Source organism: Neomonachus schauinslandi, chromosome 3 (assembly GCF_002201575.2).
Source record: "Neomonachus schauinslandi chromosome 3, ASM220157v2, whole genome shotgun sequence".
NCBI classification, from domain to species: domain Eukaryota; kingdom Metazoa; phylum Chordata; class Mammalia; order Carnivora; family Phocidae; genus Neomonachus; species Neomonachus schauinslandi.
This window is the reverse complement of record NC_058405.1, coordinates 160,965,141-160,983,233: the sequence shown is the minus strand read 5'-3', so window position 1 is coordinate 160,983,233 and position 18,093 is coordinate 160,965,141. Positions and strand designations below refer to the sequence as shown.

The window sequence follows — 18,093 nt, the reverse complement described above, 5'->3', positions numbered from 1 at the left end:
TTAAAAAAAGTACTTTCAATATGTATATTTAAACATTTAAAAAAAGTTCTTTTTTTTAAGATTTTATTTACTTATTTGACAAAGAGAGACACAGCCAGGGAGGGAACACAAGCAGGGGGAGTGGGAGAGGGAGAAGCAGGCTTCCCGCCAAGCAGGGAGCTCGATGTGGGGCTTGATCCCAGGATCCCGGGATCATGACCTGAGCCGAAGGCAGACGCCCAACGACTGAGCCACCCAGGCGCCCCTAAAGTACTTTTTCAATTATAGCATTAACTATCTTGTTTTACTTGATTATTCCTTCTGATATTAGCAATTAACAATCTGACTTATTGGGCCATATTTTATAAATGAGCAGACACTATAATTAGGAGTTATTTTACACTCCCTGTGCATATCATTTCAGCTGTCATGGAAAGGATTTTAAATCAAATTATTTATTCTTCCTTGTCTGGAAAATGTGACGTAGAATAAAGCAAGCCAAGATAAACAGGTCTCAGTACCACTCAGCAGCAAACAAAAACTTCCAGTAAGATTGTTTTAAAAATCCAAGAACATATTATTGCAACATTCTTTACTATTTTGGATTAAATATTATGACCCCCTCTTTACAGAATAAAAGGAGCATTGACTGGCGTATAGAATTCACAGAGAAAATGCTTTGATATTACCAAGTTGGATATTACCTCTATAAAAAATGACTTGAGTTCAGAGAGGTGTTGAAATAGGTTTAGGGTTGAAGTGTCTGTTTTGGTCTGCTTCTGCACTGCTTCTTCTGCTGACAATCTAGGAGGATGTGGTTCCTTCAAAATAATTTTGAGAAAAAACAATTCCATAACTATATTAAGACGTCTCTCACTGTATTCCTTTGTACATACTGGGCTCTAGCTATACCAGATTACATACCATGCACTGTTGACAAATTCTAGGCCATTGCTCAGACTGCTCCTTCAGCAGAGTCTTTACCCTGTTCATTTCTAGAGAAACCCTACTTCTACTTTAAAGTTTTTCTTATTGATGTATTCTTGAATTTCTAAACTAGAATTAATTATTCTCTATTATTTTTACCAACACATTGCTTTGTTTAGTATTTTATTTAGTAATTATTTCTATGTTGGATTATATAGTTGTTTATGGTATATCTTTTCCAACCAGGCAATGGGTATCTTTTAAGATTTTTTTTTTTTTAAGTAATCTCTACACCCAATGTGGGGCTTGAACTCACAACCCCGAGATCAAGAGGTGCACACTCCACCAATTAAGCTAGTCAGGTACCCTTAGGTAAAAGTTATCCTGAAATCAGAAAACAAATCTTATTCATTTTTGGATTTTAGATACCTAGAATTGTATATAAGTATGACAGATGCTTAATAAATACTTGGTAAAATTAAATGAATCATTCAAAAGTCAAAATTTATATGGGTGAATCCTTATTTCCTGAAATAAGATCAAAATGTCAATACTATTAGAATCAAATTATAAATATTGCTCCATCTGTTTTCAAATAAATTAAAATATTCTTCCTTAACTTTAATGTTAGCAACATAGAACAGTGTTATCTTCATGAATAAGAAGTAAATGGTAAATCAAATTAACAAGCAAAAGGCATAATTAAAATGCAGAACAGAATTCCATCTAAAGGGGATTTTTCTATCTCCATCACAAAATATCAATTATAGAAAAATAATATGACAGCTATAAGTACCTCAATATTTAGCTCTCAATCCACATGAGTATTTACTCACTTTATTTTAAATCAAAGGCTGACTGGCAGTTAAGATGGTGGAGGAGTAGTGGACCCTCAGTTTGTCTCATCCCTCAAATACAACTAGACAGTTATCAAGTCATTCTGAACACCCAAGAAGTCAACTGGAGTTCTGAGAAAAGAAATGCTGTAGGTCTACAAGTAGAAAAGCAACCATTGTTTGGAAGGTAGGAGGCACAGAGATTTGAATCTGGTGTGATACAGCTGAGGATACAGCAGTGGGGAGGGGGGCCTGCTTAAGGAGGCTGCCACAAAGTATTATAAGCAGCGGAGGGCAAAACCAGAACTTTTAGAAGACTGCAGCTACAGTGAAGGACATGCCTGGCTTAAAGGTGCTAGATGGTGAAGTGGGGCAGAATCCCAGGTGTCACAGCGAGATCTGAGGATCCCTGGGGTCACAAGAAGAATGGGTGGTAGCTAAGTAAGGCACAGTTCCCAGGTAGAGGAGCGTAGAAGCCACCCAAGAACAGCGAGTCTAAGTGCCAGCTTTCTGCTCTGTGTTGCCATAAACTGATCCCCTACGTGATCAAGTGACTGCTTTCCTGAGACAGGTTCCCCAAATGGCAGAAGTGTGGCAAGACCATCCCTGGGAAGAACAGCGCAGGTCCAAACCGTGGGAGTCCCTAAACTTTGGAGTTTTGAAACTCAGTCGCGTGCCTGGGGTAAAAAAGCTTGGGACACAGGCAGCGTGAACACAGAGTTCTGACAGAAACGGGGGAGACAAGAGTATGAGTGCTTTTCTGTGAGGGCTCACTGAAGAGTGGGGAGTGCAAATTTTCAGCTCCGGGGCTCGAAAGCAGAATGCTGCCATATCCATCATGCCCATCTGTGCTGAAGTCTTCAGGGAGCAAAAGAGCACCCCCTAGTGGAGCCTGGAGCCACTTACACCAAGCCCAGCCTCCCTGTGCACTGCAGGCGCATTTCCACCAGGGCAACTGCACCTGAGAATCAGCACAACGGGGCCCTTCCCCCAGAAGACCAGCACAAACAACTCCCTTGCACCAAGTCTACTGATCATAGATGGCTGAAAAACTTTGGCTCTAGGGGAAAACTAGCATTCTTTGTATTTTTATTCTTTAGTTATTATTTTATCTTTTTCCAATTCTTTTTTTAATCCTTTTTTAATTTTCACTTTTATAAACATTACATATATATGTTTTATTTTTTGTTTCTTTTCATTGTATTTATATATTTTTTTCTTATTTTGGGATCTAGTTTTATTTTTAAGATTTTATTTGAGAGAGAGAGTGAGAGAGAGAGATCATGAGCAGGGGCGAAGGGTAGAGGGAGAAGCAGACTCCCCACTGAGCAAGGAGCCCAATGTGGGACTCGATCCCAGGGCCCTGGGATCATGACCTGAGCTGAAGGCAGAGCCTTAACCAACTGAGCCACCCATGTGCCCGGGATCTAGTTTCTTTTAACAAGTAGACTAAAACACATCCAGGATTTAGTTTCTTTCTGTTTTGTTATTGTTGTTTTTTTCTTTTTCTTTTCTTTTCTGGACAAAATGACAAGACAGAGAAATTCACCCCAAAATAAAGAACAGGAGTTAGTACTCACAGCCAGGGATTTAATCAATACAGATATAAGTAAGATATCTGAACTAGAATTTAAAACAACAATTATAAAGATACTAGTTGGGCATGAATAAAGTAGAGAAGACATTAGAGAAGAATCCCTTACTGTAGAGATAAGAGAACTAAAATCTAGTCAGGTCAAAATTAAAAATGCTATAACTGAGATACAGACCCAAGTGGAGGCCATAAAAACAAGGATGAAGGAAGCAGAAGAGTGAATCAGTAATACAGAGGTAAAATTACATGAAGTAATGAAGCTGAAAAGAAGAGGGAAATAAAACTATTAGAGCATGAAGGTAGACTTAGGGAACTCAGCGATTCCAAAAAGCAAAATAATATCTGTATTAGAGAAGTCCCAGAAGAAGAGCGGGAAAAAGGGGACAGAAGGTTTATATGAACAAATCATGGCTGAGAACTTTCCTTACCTAGGGAAGGAAACACACATTCAAGTCCAAGAGGCACAGAGAACTCCCCACAAAAGCAACAAAAATAGGTCAACACCATGAAACTTACAAATTACAAAGATAAAGAGAAAATCCTGAAAGCAGCTTGGGACAAGAGGTCCTTAACGAGTAGACATGTAAGGCTGGCAGGAGACCTGTCCACAGAGACCTGGTAGGTCAGAAAGGACTGGTATGATATATTCAACGAGCTAAATGGGAAAAATATGCAGCCAAGAATACTTTATCCAGTAAGGCTGTAATTCAGAATAGGAGGAGAGATAAAAACTTTCCAAGATAAACAAAAACTAAAGGGATTTGTGAACACTAAAGCAGCCCTGATTAAAGGGGGCCATTTAAGCAAAAGAGAGACCAAAAGTAACAAAAACCAGAAAGGAACAGAGACAATCTACAGGAACAGCGAATTTACAGGTAATACAATGGTACTAAATTCGTATCTTTCAATAATTACACTGAAAGTAAATGGACTAAATGCTCCAATCAAAAGACACAGGGTATCAAAATGGATAAAAAAAAACAAGACCCATTGATATGCTGCTTAAAAGAGACTAATTTCAGACCCAAAGACACCTCCAGATTGCAAGTGAGGGGGTGGAGAACCATTTATTATGCTAATGGACATCAAAAGAAAGGGGGAGTAGCCATCCTTATATCAGACAAACTAGATTTCAAATTAAAGACTGTAATAAGAGATGAAGAAGGACACTGTATCATAATTAAAGGGTCCATCCAACAGGAAGATCTAACATTTGTAAATACTTATGTCCCTAACTTGGGAGCAGCCAAATATATAAATCAATTAATAACTTAAAAAAAGTCATTGATAGTAATACAATAACAGTAGGGAACATCAACCCACTCACAGCAATGGACATATCACCTAAGCTGAAGATCAACAAGGAAATAAGGGCTTTGAATGACACACTGGACCAGATGGACTTCACAGATATATTCAGAGCATTTCATCCTAAAGCAGCAGAATACACATTTTTTAAGAGTGCACACGAACATTCTCCAGAATGGATCACATACTGGGTCACAAATCAGGACTCGACCAGTACAAAAAAGACTGAGATCATACCATGCATTTTTTTGGACCACAATGCTATTAAGCTTGAAGTCAACCACAAGAAAAAATTTGGAAGGACCACAAATACATGGAGGTTAAAGAACATCCTACTAAAAAATGAATCAGCCCATCAGGAAATTAAAGAAGAATTAAAAATAAATACATGGAAGCAAATGAAAATGAAAGCATGACAGTTCAAAACCTTTGGAATGCAGCAAAGGCGGTCCAGAATGAAGTATATAGCAATACAGGCCTTCCCCAAGAAGCAAGAAAAGGCTCAAATAAACAGCCTAACCTTACACCTACAGAAGCCAGACAAAGAACAGCTAATAAAGCCTAAACCCAGCAGGAGAAGATAATTAATGAAGATTAGAGCAGAAATCAATGAAATAGAAACCAAAGAACAGTAGAACAGATCAGTGAAACTAGGAGCTGGTTCTCTGAAAGAATTAACAAGATCAATAAACCCCTGGCCAGACTTATCAAAAAGAAAAGAGAAAGGACCCAAATAAATAAAATCATGAATGAAAGAGGAGAGATCACAAACAATACCAAAGAAATACAAACAATTATAAGAGAATATTATGATCAATTATATGCCAACAAATTAGGCAATCTGAGACACGGATAAATTCCTAGAAATATATGAACTACCAAAACTGAAACAGGAGGAAATAGAAAACCTGAACAAACCCATAATCAGCAAAGAATGTGAATCAGTAATTTGAATCTCCCAAGAAACAAAAGCCCAGGGCTGGATGGCTTGCCTGGAGGAATTCTACCAAACATTTGAAGAATTAATACCTATTCTTCTGAAACTTCCAAAAAATAGAAATGGAAGGAAAACTTCCAAACTCATTCTCTGAGGGCAGCGTTACCTTGATCCCAAAACCAGACAAAGACCCCACCAGAAAGGAGAATTATAGGCCAATATCCCTGATGAACATGGATGCAAAAATTTTCAACAAGATACTAGCTAATAGGATCTAACAGTACATTAAAAGGATAATTCACCATGACCAAGAGGAATTTATTCCTGGGCTGCACAGGTGGTTCAACATCTGCAAATCAATCAACATAATACACCACATTAATAAAAGAAAGGATAAGACCATATGATCCTCTCAATAGATGCAGAAAAAAGATGTGACAAAATACATAATCTTTTCTTGATAAAAACCCTCCACAATGTAGGGACAGAGGGAACATACGTCAACATCATAAAGGCCATATATGAAAGATCCACAGTGAATATCATTCTCAATGGGGAAAAACTGAGAGCTTTTCTTTTATGGTCAGGAACATGACAGGGATGTCCACTATTACCACTGCTGTTCAACACAGTACTAGAAGTCCTAGCCTCAGAAATCAGAAAATAAAAAGAAATAAAAGGCATCCAAATCAGTAGAGAAGAGGTCAAACTTTCACTCTCTGCAGATGACATGATACTCTATGTAGAAAACCTGAAAGACTCCACCAAAAAATTGCTAGAACTGATACAGGAATTCAGCAAAATCGCAGGATATAAAAATATATATATATATAAAAATCAATACACAGAAGTCTGTTGCATTTTCCTTCCATTTCTATTTTTTGGAAGTTTCAGAAGAATAGGTATTAATTCTTCAAATGTTTGGTAGAATTCCTCCAGGCAAGCCATCCAGCCCTGGGGGGATGGAGTAATTGGGTGATGGGCATTAAGGAGGTCACTTGATGTAACGAGCACTAAGTGTTATATGCAACTGATGAATCACTAAATTCTACCCCTGAAACTAATAATACACCATATGTTAACTAAATTGAATTTAAATAAAAAATTTTTAAAAAAAAATCAAAGGCTGACCTTTCCATCATTTTTTATGGTGATAAAAACTAATTAGCACTACTCATATGAAAAAAAGTAAAGCTGGTGCAAAAATATTATAGAATCTATTTTGAAGCTCAATGAAGTGTTCTGTTTTCTTCTGTTACTTTTGCATTCTATCAGCAGATAAGTATAAAGCATTGATTTTAAACATGACCGTTCTGTAAAAAACCACGTTGGAGGCTTCAAACAAACTCTACTGGGGAACTGTAGTAATTACAAAGCTTAGTCTGATAACTGAATTAACAGAAGTTCAACATATTTATAAGCCAGAATTTAGATACATTCTTGCTCTAACAGTTGTGGAGATTCAATTTATAAATATTTACTACACAAATACTATATGCAAGAAAGATATAAAATGATTAGGAAAAGGTGGCTGCCTATAGCATAATAAAGTGAGGCAAAGGCACAAATATACAACTAAGGCAGAAAATGTCATTATTAGGATATAAATAACAGCCCACAGAACATGGAAAGTGATCTAATTCAATAAAAGAGTTTACAGCTATTAATTCAGAGGAGACACAGCATGGTAGAAAGACTTTTGAGTTGGATGGTCATGCATCCAAATCCTGTTCCAGTCACATTTTAGTTGTTTAAACAAAAAGTGAGTGGCTTTCTGAGTAAATATAACTCCTCTGTGACTCAAGAGTTATTGACTATATACGTTTGACCACAATATTTTGTTATTTCAAAATAGGAACAATCATTTAAATCTATTTACTTTTTAAGTGACAGTATAATTTTCTTAAATTCTAGATAATTCTGAGAGATACAGTTTTAAATAATTAAAATACTTGAAAATGCTAGTAGTACTCTAGCAATTAAATTCTAGACTTATGTAATCAATAACTTTTTTTTTTAATAATCAATACCTTTAATGACTTACCTTTAACAGTTGACAAGGTGTCTGCCCAAAATTATTAATCATCCCTTCTAAGGCTTTTCTTTCCTTCTCATCTGTTAAGGCATCCAGATCCACAGCTCCTAAAACAAAGAGAAGTAGTCAACTCACTACAGAGTGAAAACTAAGCAAGCCACATAACTGATTAATATAGTGGAGACTGAATAGTGTATTCTCAACAAAATAGCATTCTGTTTTTCAGTTTATAAGAATATTGTGAGACAGGCAATTTTGTATACGATTCTGTTTATTTATTTATTATTATTTTTAAAGATTTTATTTATTTATTTGACAGAGAGAGACACAGCGAGAAAGGGAACAGAAGCAGGGGGAGTGGGAGAGGGAGAAGCAGGCTTCCCGCGGAGCAGGGAGCCCGATGCGGGGCTTGATCCCAGGACCCTGGGATCATGACCTGAGCCGAAGGCAGACGCCTAACGACTGAGCCACCCAGGCACCCCATATTTATTTATTTATTTATTTATTTATTTATTTATTTATTTTAGAGAGCAAGAGAGCACATGAGAACACGAGTGGAGTCGGGGGCGGGAGAGGAGCAGAGGGAGAGGGACAAGCTGACTCCATGCTGAATGTGTAGCCCAACTCAGGGCTTAATCCCACAAGCCTGAGATCATGACCTGAGCTGAAATGAAGAGTTGGATGCTTAACAACTGAGCCATCCAGGCACCCCAAGAGGCAATTTTCAAAAAAAACAGTGACTTCAAACATTAAATATGTATAAAAATACACTCCATCCATTATTTAGAACAAAAATATTTTAAACAAAAGTTAACTGGTAGTGCATAAAAGTTTCTCTTGAAAAAGTACAAACTGGGGCGCCTGGGTGGCTCAGATGGTTAAGCATCTGCCTTCGGCTCAGGTGATGATCCCAGGGTCCTGGGGTCAAGCCCCACATCGGGCTCCTGGTTCACTGGGGAGCCTGCTTCTCCTTCTCCCTCTGCCTCTCTCCCGGCTCATGCTCTCTCTCTCTGTATCTCTGTGTCTCAAATGAACAAATAAAATCTTTAAAAAAAAAAAAAAGAAAACGTACAAACTATTTCACAGTACACCTAATTGTTGTCTTCATGATAAGCTGAAACAAGTATAATAACCACACAAAATACTGTTAAGTTACTGCTTATCTAACAAATACTGGGAAAGGTGATATTCTGGTTAACTGATTATACCCAACCGTACTTGATATGGTTAGTAAGCGGCCAAACTAGGTAAGTTGGATTTCAAAGCCTATGCTCATAACCACCATGCATACTACCTCTCTACAAAACTATTATCAAATGAATATGGCAACGCGAAAACATACTTGTCTGTTTACCAAAAGGCATGTGGACTCTGCTCAAGTTCACATAAATTCACACTATTCACAATCTTTACTACTGAAGGATTAGAAAAAAACTACTTCTTAAGGCTTTCAAAGCCTTTAGAAAATGTTCTTGATCCCGAGCTAAATATTAGAATGATGTCAACTTATTTTACCATTTGAAGAGTTTGTTATTTATAATACTAAAGGTCTTCTTTGCACTTATTGTAGGACCTGACTGAATAGGACACTTAGGGTCAGTAATCAAAAACTTTTATGCCACCAATAACTGACATTTATAATTAGATTTGCATACATACTTTTTTTTTTTTTATCCCCCTTCAGTCTTCCCTGCACCTACCTCCCCTCTGGCAATCATTAGTTTGTTCTCTGTATTTAAGAGTCTGTCTTTTTGTTTTTTTCTTTCTTCATTTGTTTTTTTAGAACTTATTTACATCATTTTTAAATTCTAACAGTTATTTTTTTTTAAGTTTTACTTAAATTCCAGTTAACATACAGTGTAATATTAGTTTCAGATATACAACATAGTAATTCATCAATTCCATACATCACCTGTTGCTCATCAAGACAAGTGCACTCCTTAATCCCCATCATCTATTTAACTCCTCCCCCACCCCCACCGTAATCATCAGTTTGTTCTCTATAGTTAAGAGTCTACTTCTTGGTTTGTCTTTTTTGCCCCCACCCCTTTACTCATTTGTTTTCTTAAATTCCACATATGAGTGAAATCATATAGTATTTGTCTTTCTCTGACTTATGTCTCTTAGCATTACAGCCTCTAGGTCCATCCATGCTGTTACAAATGACAAGATCACATTCTTTTTTATGGCTAATGATCCATTGTGTGTGTGTGTGTGTGTGTGTGTGTCTCACATCTTCTTTATCCATTCATCTATCAATGGACACTGGTTTCTTCCATATCTTGACTACTATAAATAATGCTGCCATAAACAAAGGGATACATAGATCTTTTCAAATTACTGTTTTCATATTCTTTGGGTAAATATCCAGTAGTGGAAATCATAGCATACTTCTATTTTTAATTTTTTGAAGAACTTCCATACTGTTTTTCACAGTGGCTGCACTAGTGTACAAGGGTTCTTTTTTCTCCATATCCTTGCTAACACTTGTTATTTCTTATGTTTTTTATTTTAGCCATTCTGACAGGCATAAGGTGACTTCTCACTGTGGTTCTGATTTGCATTTCCCCGATGATGAGTGATGCTGAGCATCTTTTCATGTGTGTGTTGGCCATCTGTACGTCTTCTTTGGAAGAATGTCTCTTCAGGTCCTCTGGTCAGTTTTAAAATCAGATTTTTTTTTGGTGTTGAGTTGTATAAATTCTTTATATATTTTGGATATTAACCCCTTATTGGATATATCACTTGCAAATATCTTCTCCCACTGAGTAGGTTGCCTTTTTGTTTTGTTGGATGGTTTCCTTCACCGTGAAAAGTGAAGATTTGCATATATACTCTTAACTACTATTTAAAAAAACCCACACATCAGTCTCTTAATATTTCAAATAGAAAAGATCATTAAAACTATTTTTAAATGTAGTCTTTCTCATGACCAAAATATCATGTATAAACATCGATTAAATGATAATTTCCATCAATGGAATGTAAGATAAAAAGTATATAGGCTTATACCTTCATAACTACAGTAATAGAAAACATTGAGTGCTTCCACTGCCGCTGGCCCCCCTCTGTTTATAGCCAAAAATCAGATCTATCCATTCATGAAGATGAGCAGAAACATATTCAGACTCCTAGAAAAAGAACAAATAATATAGAGATACCTTCCAACTACAATGTAAATATTGGTCCTTTAAAAGGTAAGAGAAAATTAAGCATTTCCACGCACAAATCTTATCACTGTTAATAAAATTATCTCAAAATCACGTTAAACATTCAATCAGTATCTACCACATATTTTGGATATATTCTATCTAGTATAATGTAGACATATTTATTAATTTTTTTTGAAGATTTTATTTATTTATTTGACAGAGAGAAACACAGTGAGAGAGGGAATACAAGCAGGGGGAGGGGTAGTGGGAGAAGCAGGCTTCCCACTGAGCAGGGAGCCTGATGCGGGATTCGATCCCAAGACCCTAGGATCATGCCCTGAGCTGAAGGCAGACACTTAACGACTGAGCCAACCAGGCGCCCCATTTATTAATATTTAATAATACGTATACACCTCTTAACTAATGGGTAAAGAAAATAACTCAAGTATTCTAATAGCCTAAATATCAACAACAAAATACTTAATAATGGCTATGGATATATATTTGCTGTGAAATTTCCACTGAAATAGCTATCTAGAATTCAATTCAAAGAAACAAACCAGTTGGGGTTGATTAAAGGTGGCTGAAAATCACCCCTCCAACCTACCCGACCCGACACCACCCCACTAAGAAGGTGGACTGTGTGGCAGGCAGAGCCTTGAAGGACCTCCTGAAGCCTGTTAGTGATGGTTTGAAAAAGGTATGGGACTTGTTATTGGAGACAGTAGAAAAGGGGGCTCAAGTTTAGTTCCATCAAAGATAGAAAGAGTACCTAATCAACTCATGAATCTGGGGATAGAGATTTTTTTTTTGGTTTCTATTTTAATTCCAGTTGGTTGATATACAGTGTAATATTAGATTCTGGTGTACAACACAGTGATTCAACATTTCCACACAATGGGTGGGGGGAGGGGTTAAACAGGTGATGGGGATTAAGGAGTGCATTTGTTGTGATGAGCACCTGGGTGTTATCTGGGGATGGAGATTTTCCTGCTAATTGGATCTTTTAGCAGCCTGTGATAAAGTGTGGAAGGAGTAAGATGAATTTAAAAAAAGAACTATTCACGGGGCGCCTGGGTGGCTCAGTGGGTTAAGCGTCTGCCTTCGGCTCAGGTCATGATCCTAGGGTCCTGGGATCGAGTCCCGCATCGGGTTCCCTGCTCTGCGGGAAGCCTGCTTCTCCCTCTCCTCCCTGCTCATGCTTTCTGTCGCTATTTCTGTCTCTCTCTCTCAAATAAATAAATAAAAATCTTAAAAAAAAAAAAGCTATTTAGGTTTTAAGCATAACTTTAAAAAAATATAAAGGAGCAGGTCTTGCTGGCTTCCAAATAAAATTATTTCTCATTCCCAGGATACTAGAGAGCAAAGACTCTCTAATTGAGAAATGGCCAAGGTCAATGATCAAATCAGGGTGTCACCAGTAAAATATGGCCTCAGGCGAAAGTTTAGTTCAAGAGTGTGGCTGTGAAGCAATCTGCTGAGACTTCAAAGATTTAAGGTTGTGCTGCACAGACCCACTCAACTAGAAAATAGAACATCTTAAGAATCTTAATTTTTCCACAGTAGCCTCCCATTGGGCCCAAAGGAAATAAGAGGCTGTCTAGATTCTAAAGTAATGTGAAATGGTTTTTATCCAATAAAGCTGATGCATAAGAAACCCAGAAAAATTTAAAAGATATTGTATTAGTTCAGTTAGTTCAGACTGAAAGAGACAAACTTCGAAAAGGATGAGACCATTGGCTTTCAATTTACTGTGGAGACTGTAAGACGCTGACAAAGATACTCATGCACTCTTTTTTTTTTAATTTTAAATGTAAAAGAAACAATGACTCAAAGCAGGAAGCTAAGAGCCAAAGGGTAAAACAAAATAGCCATAGAGAACCACTCCTAGGGAATAGCACTGGGCCCTAATGAAAGAACTGAAAGCATGTCCCTGCTGGAATTCTGAATTGTTATAAACCAGTTACTGCTAGGTACCTCTTGTTTTTCTTTCCCCCACCTTTTTAAATTAAATTCTATGCCCAACGTGGGGCTCAAACTCATGAACCAAGAGATCAAGAGTCACATGCTCTATGGACTGAGCTAGCCAGGCAGGAACCCCTTCTAATCTCTCTTTTGAATGAGAGTGTCTATGATAGTTCTTCTGTCTCTGTCATAACACTGTTGTTATGTGGGGACAGATAATCTGTTTCTCTACTCCACAGTCTTCAGATGCAAGAGCAGACAAACCTGAGTAGTTCTGTGCCCACATGGATTTAATTTAGATTACTAACAAGATTCTGGACTTCAGACCTCATGCCTTCATGAGGCATGGATCAGCAAATTACTTACTGCTTGTGAGCCAAATTTTACTAGCTCCAGATTTGTATAGTAGTACAACAAAGCCACATCCATTTTCTTTTGCATTATAATGGCAGAATTTTGACACAGACCTTAAAGCCAGCGAAAATATTTACTACCTGGTCCTCTATAGAAAAAGTTTTCAAGGGCACCTGGGTGGCTCAGTCGGTTAAGCGTCTGCCTTCGGCTCAGGTCATGATCCCAAGGGTCCTGGGATAGATCCCCGCATCAGGCTCCCTGCTCAGTGGGGAGCCTGCTTCTCCCTCTCCCACTCCCCCTGCTTGTGTTCCCTCTCTCTCGCTGTCTCTCTGTTAAATAAATAAATTCAATCTTTAAAAAAAAAAAGTTTGCAGATCCCTTACTTAAAGGTCTCTGACATGAGACTTTGGGAGGATCTTGAGAGGAAGTATGTACATTTTGCATGTAAGAGGAATGCAAATAATTTGTAGTCAGAGGGCACACTGTATGTGGAGGATTAAAGATGGTTGCAGATTCTTTTTTGCAACCTCCCACCACTGAGAGATGGAGTTTACCTTCCCTCCTCTTGAATCTGCACTGATCCTACTACTGTATGACTCTGACAAGGTGACACAAGTGCTGTGACCGTTCACAGGCTTAAGCCTTAAGAAAGCATGGAAGCTTCCAATTTTGTACTCCTTCCTGAGCTGTAGACATGTACATGTCTGACTAGCTAGAGAGGCCACATGAAGAGGAGATATCCTGAGATTACATGGGAAGGAAGAAAAGCCCAGCACTGCATTGTCTCACTCAATGCAGCCTCCAGATGACTCCAACCTCAACTGCTATGACTGCAAGGGCATGAGAACCTCAAGCAAGATGAGAACTGCTCAGTTGAGACCAGTTAATTCACAGAACTGTGAGAGATAATAAAATGACTAAATTTTAAGCCACTAAATTTTGGATAGTTTATTGCACAGCAATACATAACTGAAACACAGGCTTCTAACATATTAATATAAGGAGCATGTCTTCCTAAAATCCTGGACCCCTACACTTCATGTCATAGGTAATACAGAGGAATGCATCTGAGAAGTTCCTGGCTATCTAATCAGTAACAGATTTTTTCTGAGTTGCTTAATGTTTTTTCCAATTCCTTATTCATGCATAGTGTTACTGCTTACAAATATTATGATCTAATCCTGAATTTTATAAATTTGACATACTATGTACTAATGACAAGGAACGTTTCCAAGTATCGGCCTAATTAGTTTCAGACTCCGAAACATTTCAGTTTAGAGAGAGACTAAGTGGACTATTGTAGGGGGAAAAAAACGCATCATTTACAAAATGACACAATATCAGTGTTTAACTCTCACTACTCTTTTTTTTTTTAAGATTTTATTTATTTATTTGACAGAGAGAGACACAGCGAAAGAGGGAACACAAGCAGGGGGAGTGGGAGAGGGAGAAGCAGGCTTCCCGCAGAGCAAGGAGCCTGATGCGGGGCTCGATCCCAGGACCCTGGGATCATGACCTGAACTGAAGGCAGATGCTTAACGACTGAACCACCCAGGTGCCCCTCTCACTACTCTTTTAATCCCAAACTGGAAATTCAACTAAAAACTAACATTTTTTTAAAGTGGAATTTAGGATTTAGCAGTCGTATTAAAAACTTACTGAAATCCTTCAGAGAAAACAAAAATGTACTCATCCTTGTTAGATTTTTTTTTTTTAAAGATTTTATTTCTTTCTTTATTTGAGAGAGAAAGAGAGCACAAGCACAAGCCGGGGGAGGGGAAAAGGAAGAGGGAGAGGGAATCTCAAGCAGATTCCACACTAAGCATGTAGCCTGACAAAGGGCTTGATTCCAGGACCCTGAGATCATGACCTGAGCTGAAATCAAGAGTTGGACACTTAACCGACCAAGCTACCTAGGAGCCCCCTCATCCTTGTTAGATTTGAAACAAGTGGGAACTGCAAAAAACCAAACGACACCAGCTTGGTGGTTGGAATAGTTTAAAATACAACAGGCAGTTATCTTATAGAACTGAATATATATATATATGTTTTTTTGCTATATATCCTTGGGACCATACTATATTCTTACTGTATCAGAAGATTCAGAACCTCAAAATAAATTACCATATTATACTCTCTACAACGGTATACATAACAGATGACAAATTAATCTAGAAAAATAATTAATAGCCAGATATATATCAATCTATTCTCTAGAAAACACATGCATCTCTATCTTAGTGATCTAATAAATAAACACAAAAATCTGAGGTGCCTGGGTGGCTCAGTTGGTTAAGCGGCTGCCTTCGGCTCAGGTCATGATCCCAGCGTCCTGGGATGGAGTCCCGCATTGGGCTCCTTGCTCAGCAGAGGGCCTGCTTCTCCCTCTCCCTCTGCCTGCTGCTCTGCCTACTTGTGCTCTCTCTCTCTCTCTAATAAATAAATAAAATCATTAAAAATAAATAAATAAATAAAAATAAACACAAAAGTCTTACCAAAGCTTTCCTATGTTTATAGATGAAATCTTCAGCTGACTTAGCCCATTTGGGGAGAATGACATCATTTACTACTTCTTTGGAAACTTGTAGACAACCCAAGTTAAATTCTAAGACAAATAAAAGATAAATGCATCAAATCATTTTAGATTTAAATAAATCAAGTAAAACAAGTATAAGGGCACAATCCTTAGCAAAACTGAGGCTTCTTTTCTTCTCTAAAAGGTGAGAACCAAGTTCCCTTCTTGATCTAAATTTAATGAATAGGTAAAAATAATTCTTATATTGAAATGCATTTTATCAGTTGATTAAAAAGGTAAATGAAAATAAAATACTTTCAAATTAGTTATTACAAAGTAAATCAGATTAACAATTAATTTTTGGTTGAGAAGTGGGGATGACCAAAATCTTAACCTACACAAAAATGCAATATTCAGTATTCTTCTTACATTAAAAATAATTAATATAGTCCTTCTAATGGTTAATTTACAAAATACAGCTCCTAGCGCTTTTCAGTGTAACTTATACTTTAAATTCACTCAGTGGAAGTGTTGTATTTGTCATAATAAAAAACATATATTTGTATACCATTCTTCTAAGTAGACACTGATATCATAAAGATTTGCTCATATAGTTAAAATACAGTATTTTGACAAAATTGTCCCAAAGATGAAGTTTTCTTGTTTATATAGTGTGGAAAGAGAAAAGTGTTAACATAAAAGACCTTCATAAAAGAAGCTGTCTTAAAATATCAGTGTGTCCCAAAGCTGAATAGAGAGGTCTGAATGTCATAGAATGACAGGATGCACAGGGCCTGTGGCTTTGTTAATGAAACTACTGTGTAACAGACATTGTTGCCAACCTGCTAGCCATCCCTCCTTATTTGGTAACAGAACCTTGATTTTATTCAAGTATCCATCCTTGTGCTTTATTTTATGCCTGTCGCAGGCTGACTGGTATAAGGACAATGAGGAGAGGTTACAGGAAAGGATTTCTCACTCTTAAGAAATGACACAAATAATTAACAATCCACTTCTTTCTAAGACACTATTGTATCTGCCTATGAAGCCTAGAAATGCTTCAGTCATTTGTAACCATGAGAGGGAAGGAGCCAAGGACAAAGCCCAAACACTTAGAACAGCAGAATGAAAATACAGAAAAAACTTGGCTTTGATGATGTTGTTAAGCTACCTGAATACTACCATACCTTACGGTTTTCATTGTGGAAAATACTAAAATTTTCTTGCACAATTTTGAGTTGGTTTTATTAATATTTGTTTTACTAATTAATATTTGTTGACATTCTAAGTAATGTACTTTGCTTTCTCCTACCTAACTCATTTCAAACAAAGAAGCAATATACAATTAGAAAAGGAAGCCAGCAGGACAGCAGTGCAAGACAGCAACTTGCTCTAGCGAACATGAGAAATTGTCAAACTAAGAGTATCTTAACTTCTGTGTCCAAATTTAATCTGCTCATCCTCCTAGCCCAGACACCCTGCTTTGGAGGCTCCAGTCCTATGGCTAAGAGTCTAGGGTCAGAGTCCGTCAATAGATTCATTTGATTTTCTGAAAGTGACCAATTTTATTTTATTTATTTATTTATTTTTTTAAAGATTATTTATTCATTTGAGACACACACACAGAGAGAGAGAGCATGAGCAGGGGGAGAAGCAGGGAGAGAGGGAGAAGCAGGCTCCCCGCTGAGCCAGGAGCCCGATGCGGGGCTTGATCCCAGGACCCTGGGATCAGACCTGAGTCGAAGGCAGACGCTTAACCATCTGAGCCACCCAGGCGCCCCTGAAAGTGATCAATTTTAAGTGCCTTACTCTGAGAAATCAGATGCCCTGCCTCCAACAGCATGTCTCAGGGTGCATGATCAGAGGACATAAAGCCCCGGATATGCTCTCCCTAGTGTGGCAAACAACTCTACTGAAGAAGCAAAGGGTCAAACATTAATACTTCATACTAAGGGAGGAAAAAGAAGTTGGTAATGGTCCACTGACACTGTAATTTCCCTTAAGAACCCCGGTAGTAACAATCTTGTCATTTTCTTACTGTGCTTAAAAATAAATCTAAAATTACTTCATAGAGGAAGTATTTGGATATTTTTAAAGACTGTCTTTGGCTCCATAATTCTCTACTGCAAAAACATAATATGATTTTTCAAATATTGTGGCAACTTATACCCTGTCATTAATTTCAATTTGCCTCCTCCCTTCTGCTCTAAACCAGGAGTCAGCCAACTTTTTCTATGAAGTGTCAAAGAATAAATATTTTTTGCTTTTTAAACCCCTGGTCTCTGTTGCAACTACTCAAATATGCTGTTATGCTATGAAAGCAGCCACAATCTGTATGTAGATGAATTGGCTTGGCTGTGTTCCAGCAAAATTTTATTTATAAACAAATGAGTTTACACCCTGTGGATCTGACCCACGACTTATAGTCTGCAAACCCCTGGTCTAAATCCTCATCTTATCTAACTCAAACACTTCTTTTTTTTTCTTCCCG

At 37.5% G+C, this 18,093-nt stretch overlaps 1 protein-coding gene across 1 annotated transcript in view; it reads right to left on the bottom strand.

Moving 5' to 3' along the window:
- Nucleotides 1-18,093, bottom strand: part of NBEAL1 (neurobeachin like 1) — a 173,884-nt gene that overhangs the window by 20,955 nt on the left and 134,836 nt on the right. Inside the window, 5 exon segments of the mRNA XM_044913621.1 lie at nt 684-800; nt 7,626-7,723; nt 10,629-10,680; nt 10,682-10,747; nt 15,583-15,692. Coding sequence (XP_044769556.1) covers nt 684-800; nt 7,626-7,723; nt 10,629-10,680; nt 10,682-10,747; nt 15,583-15,692 — 443 coding nt within the window.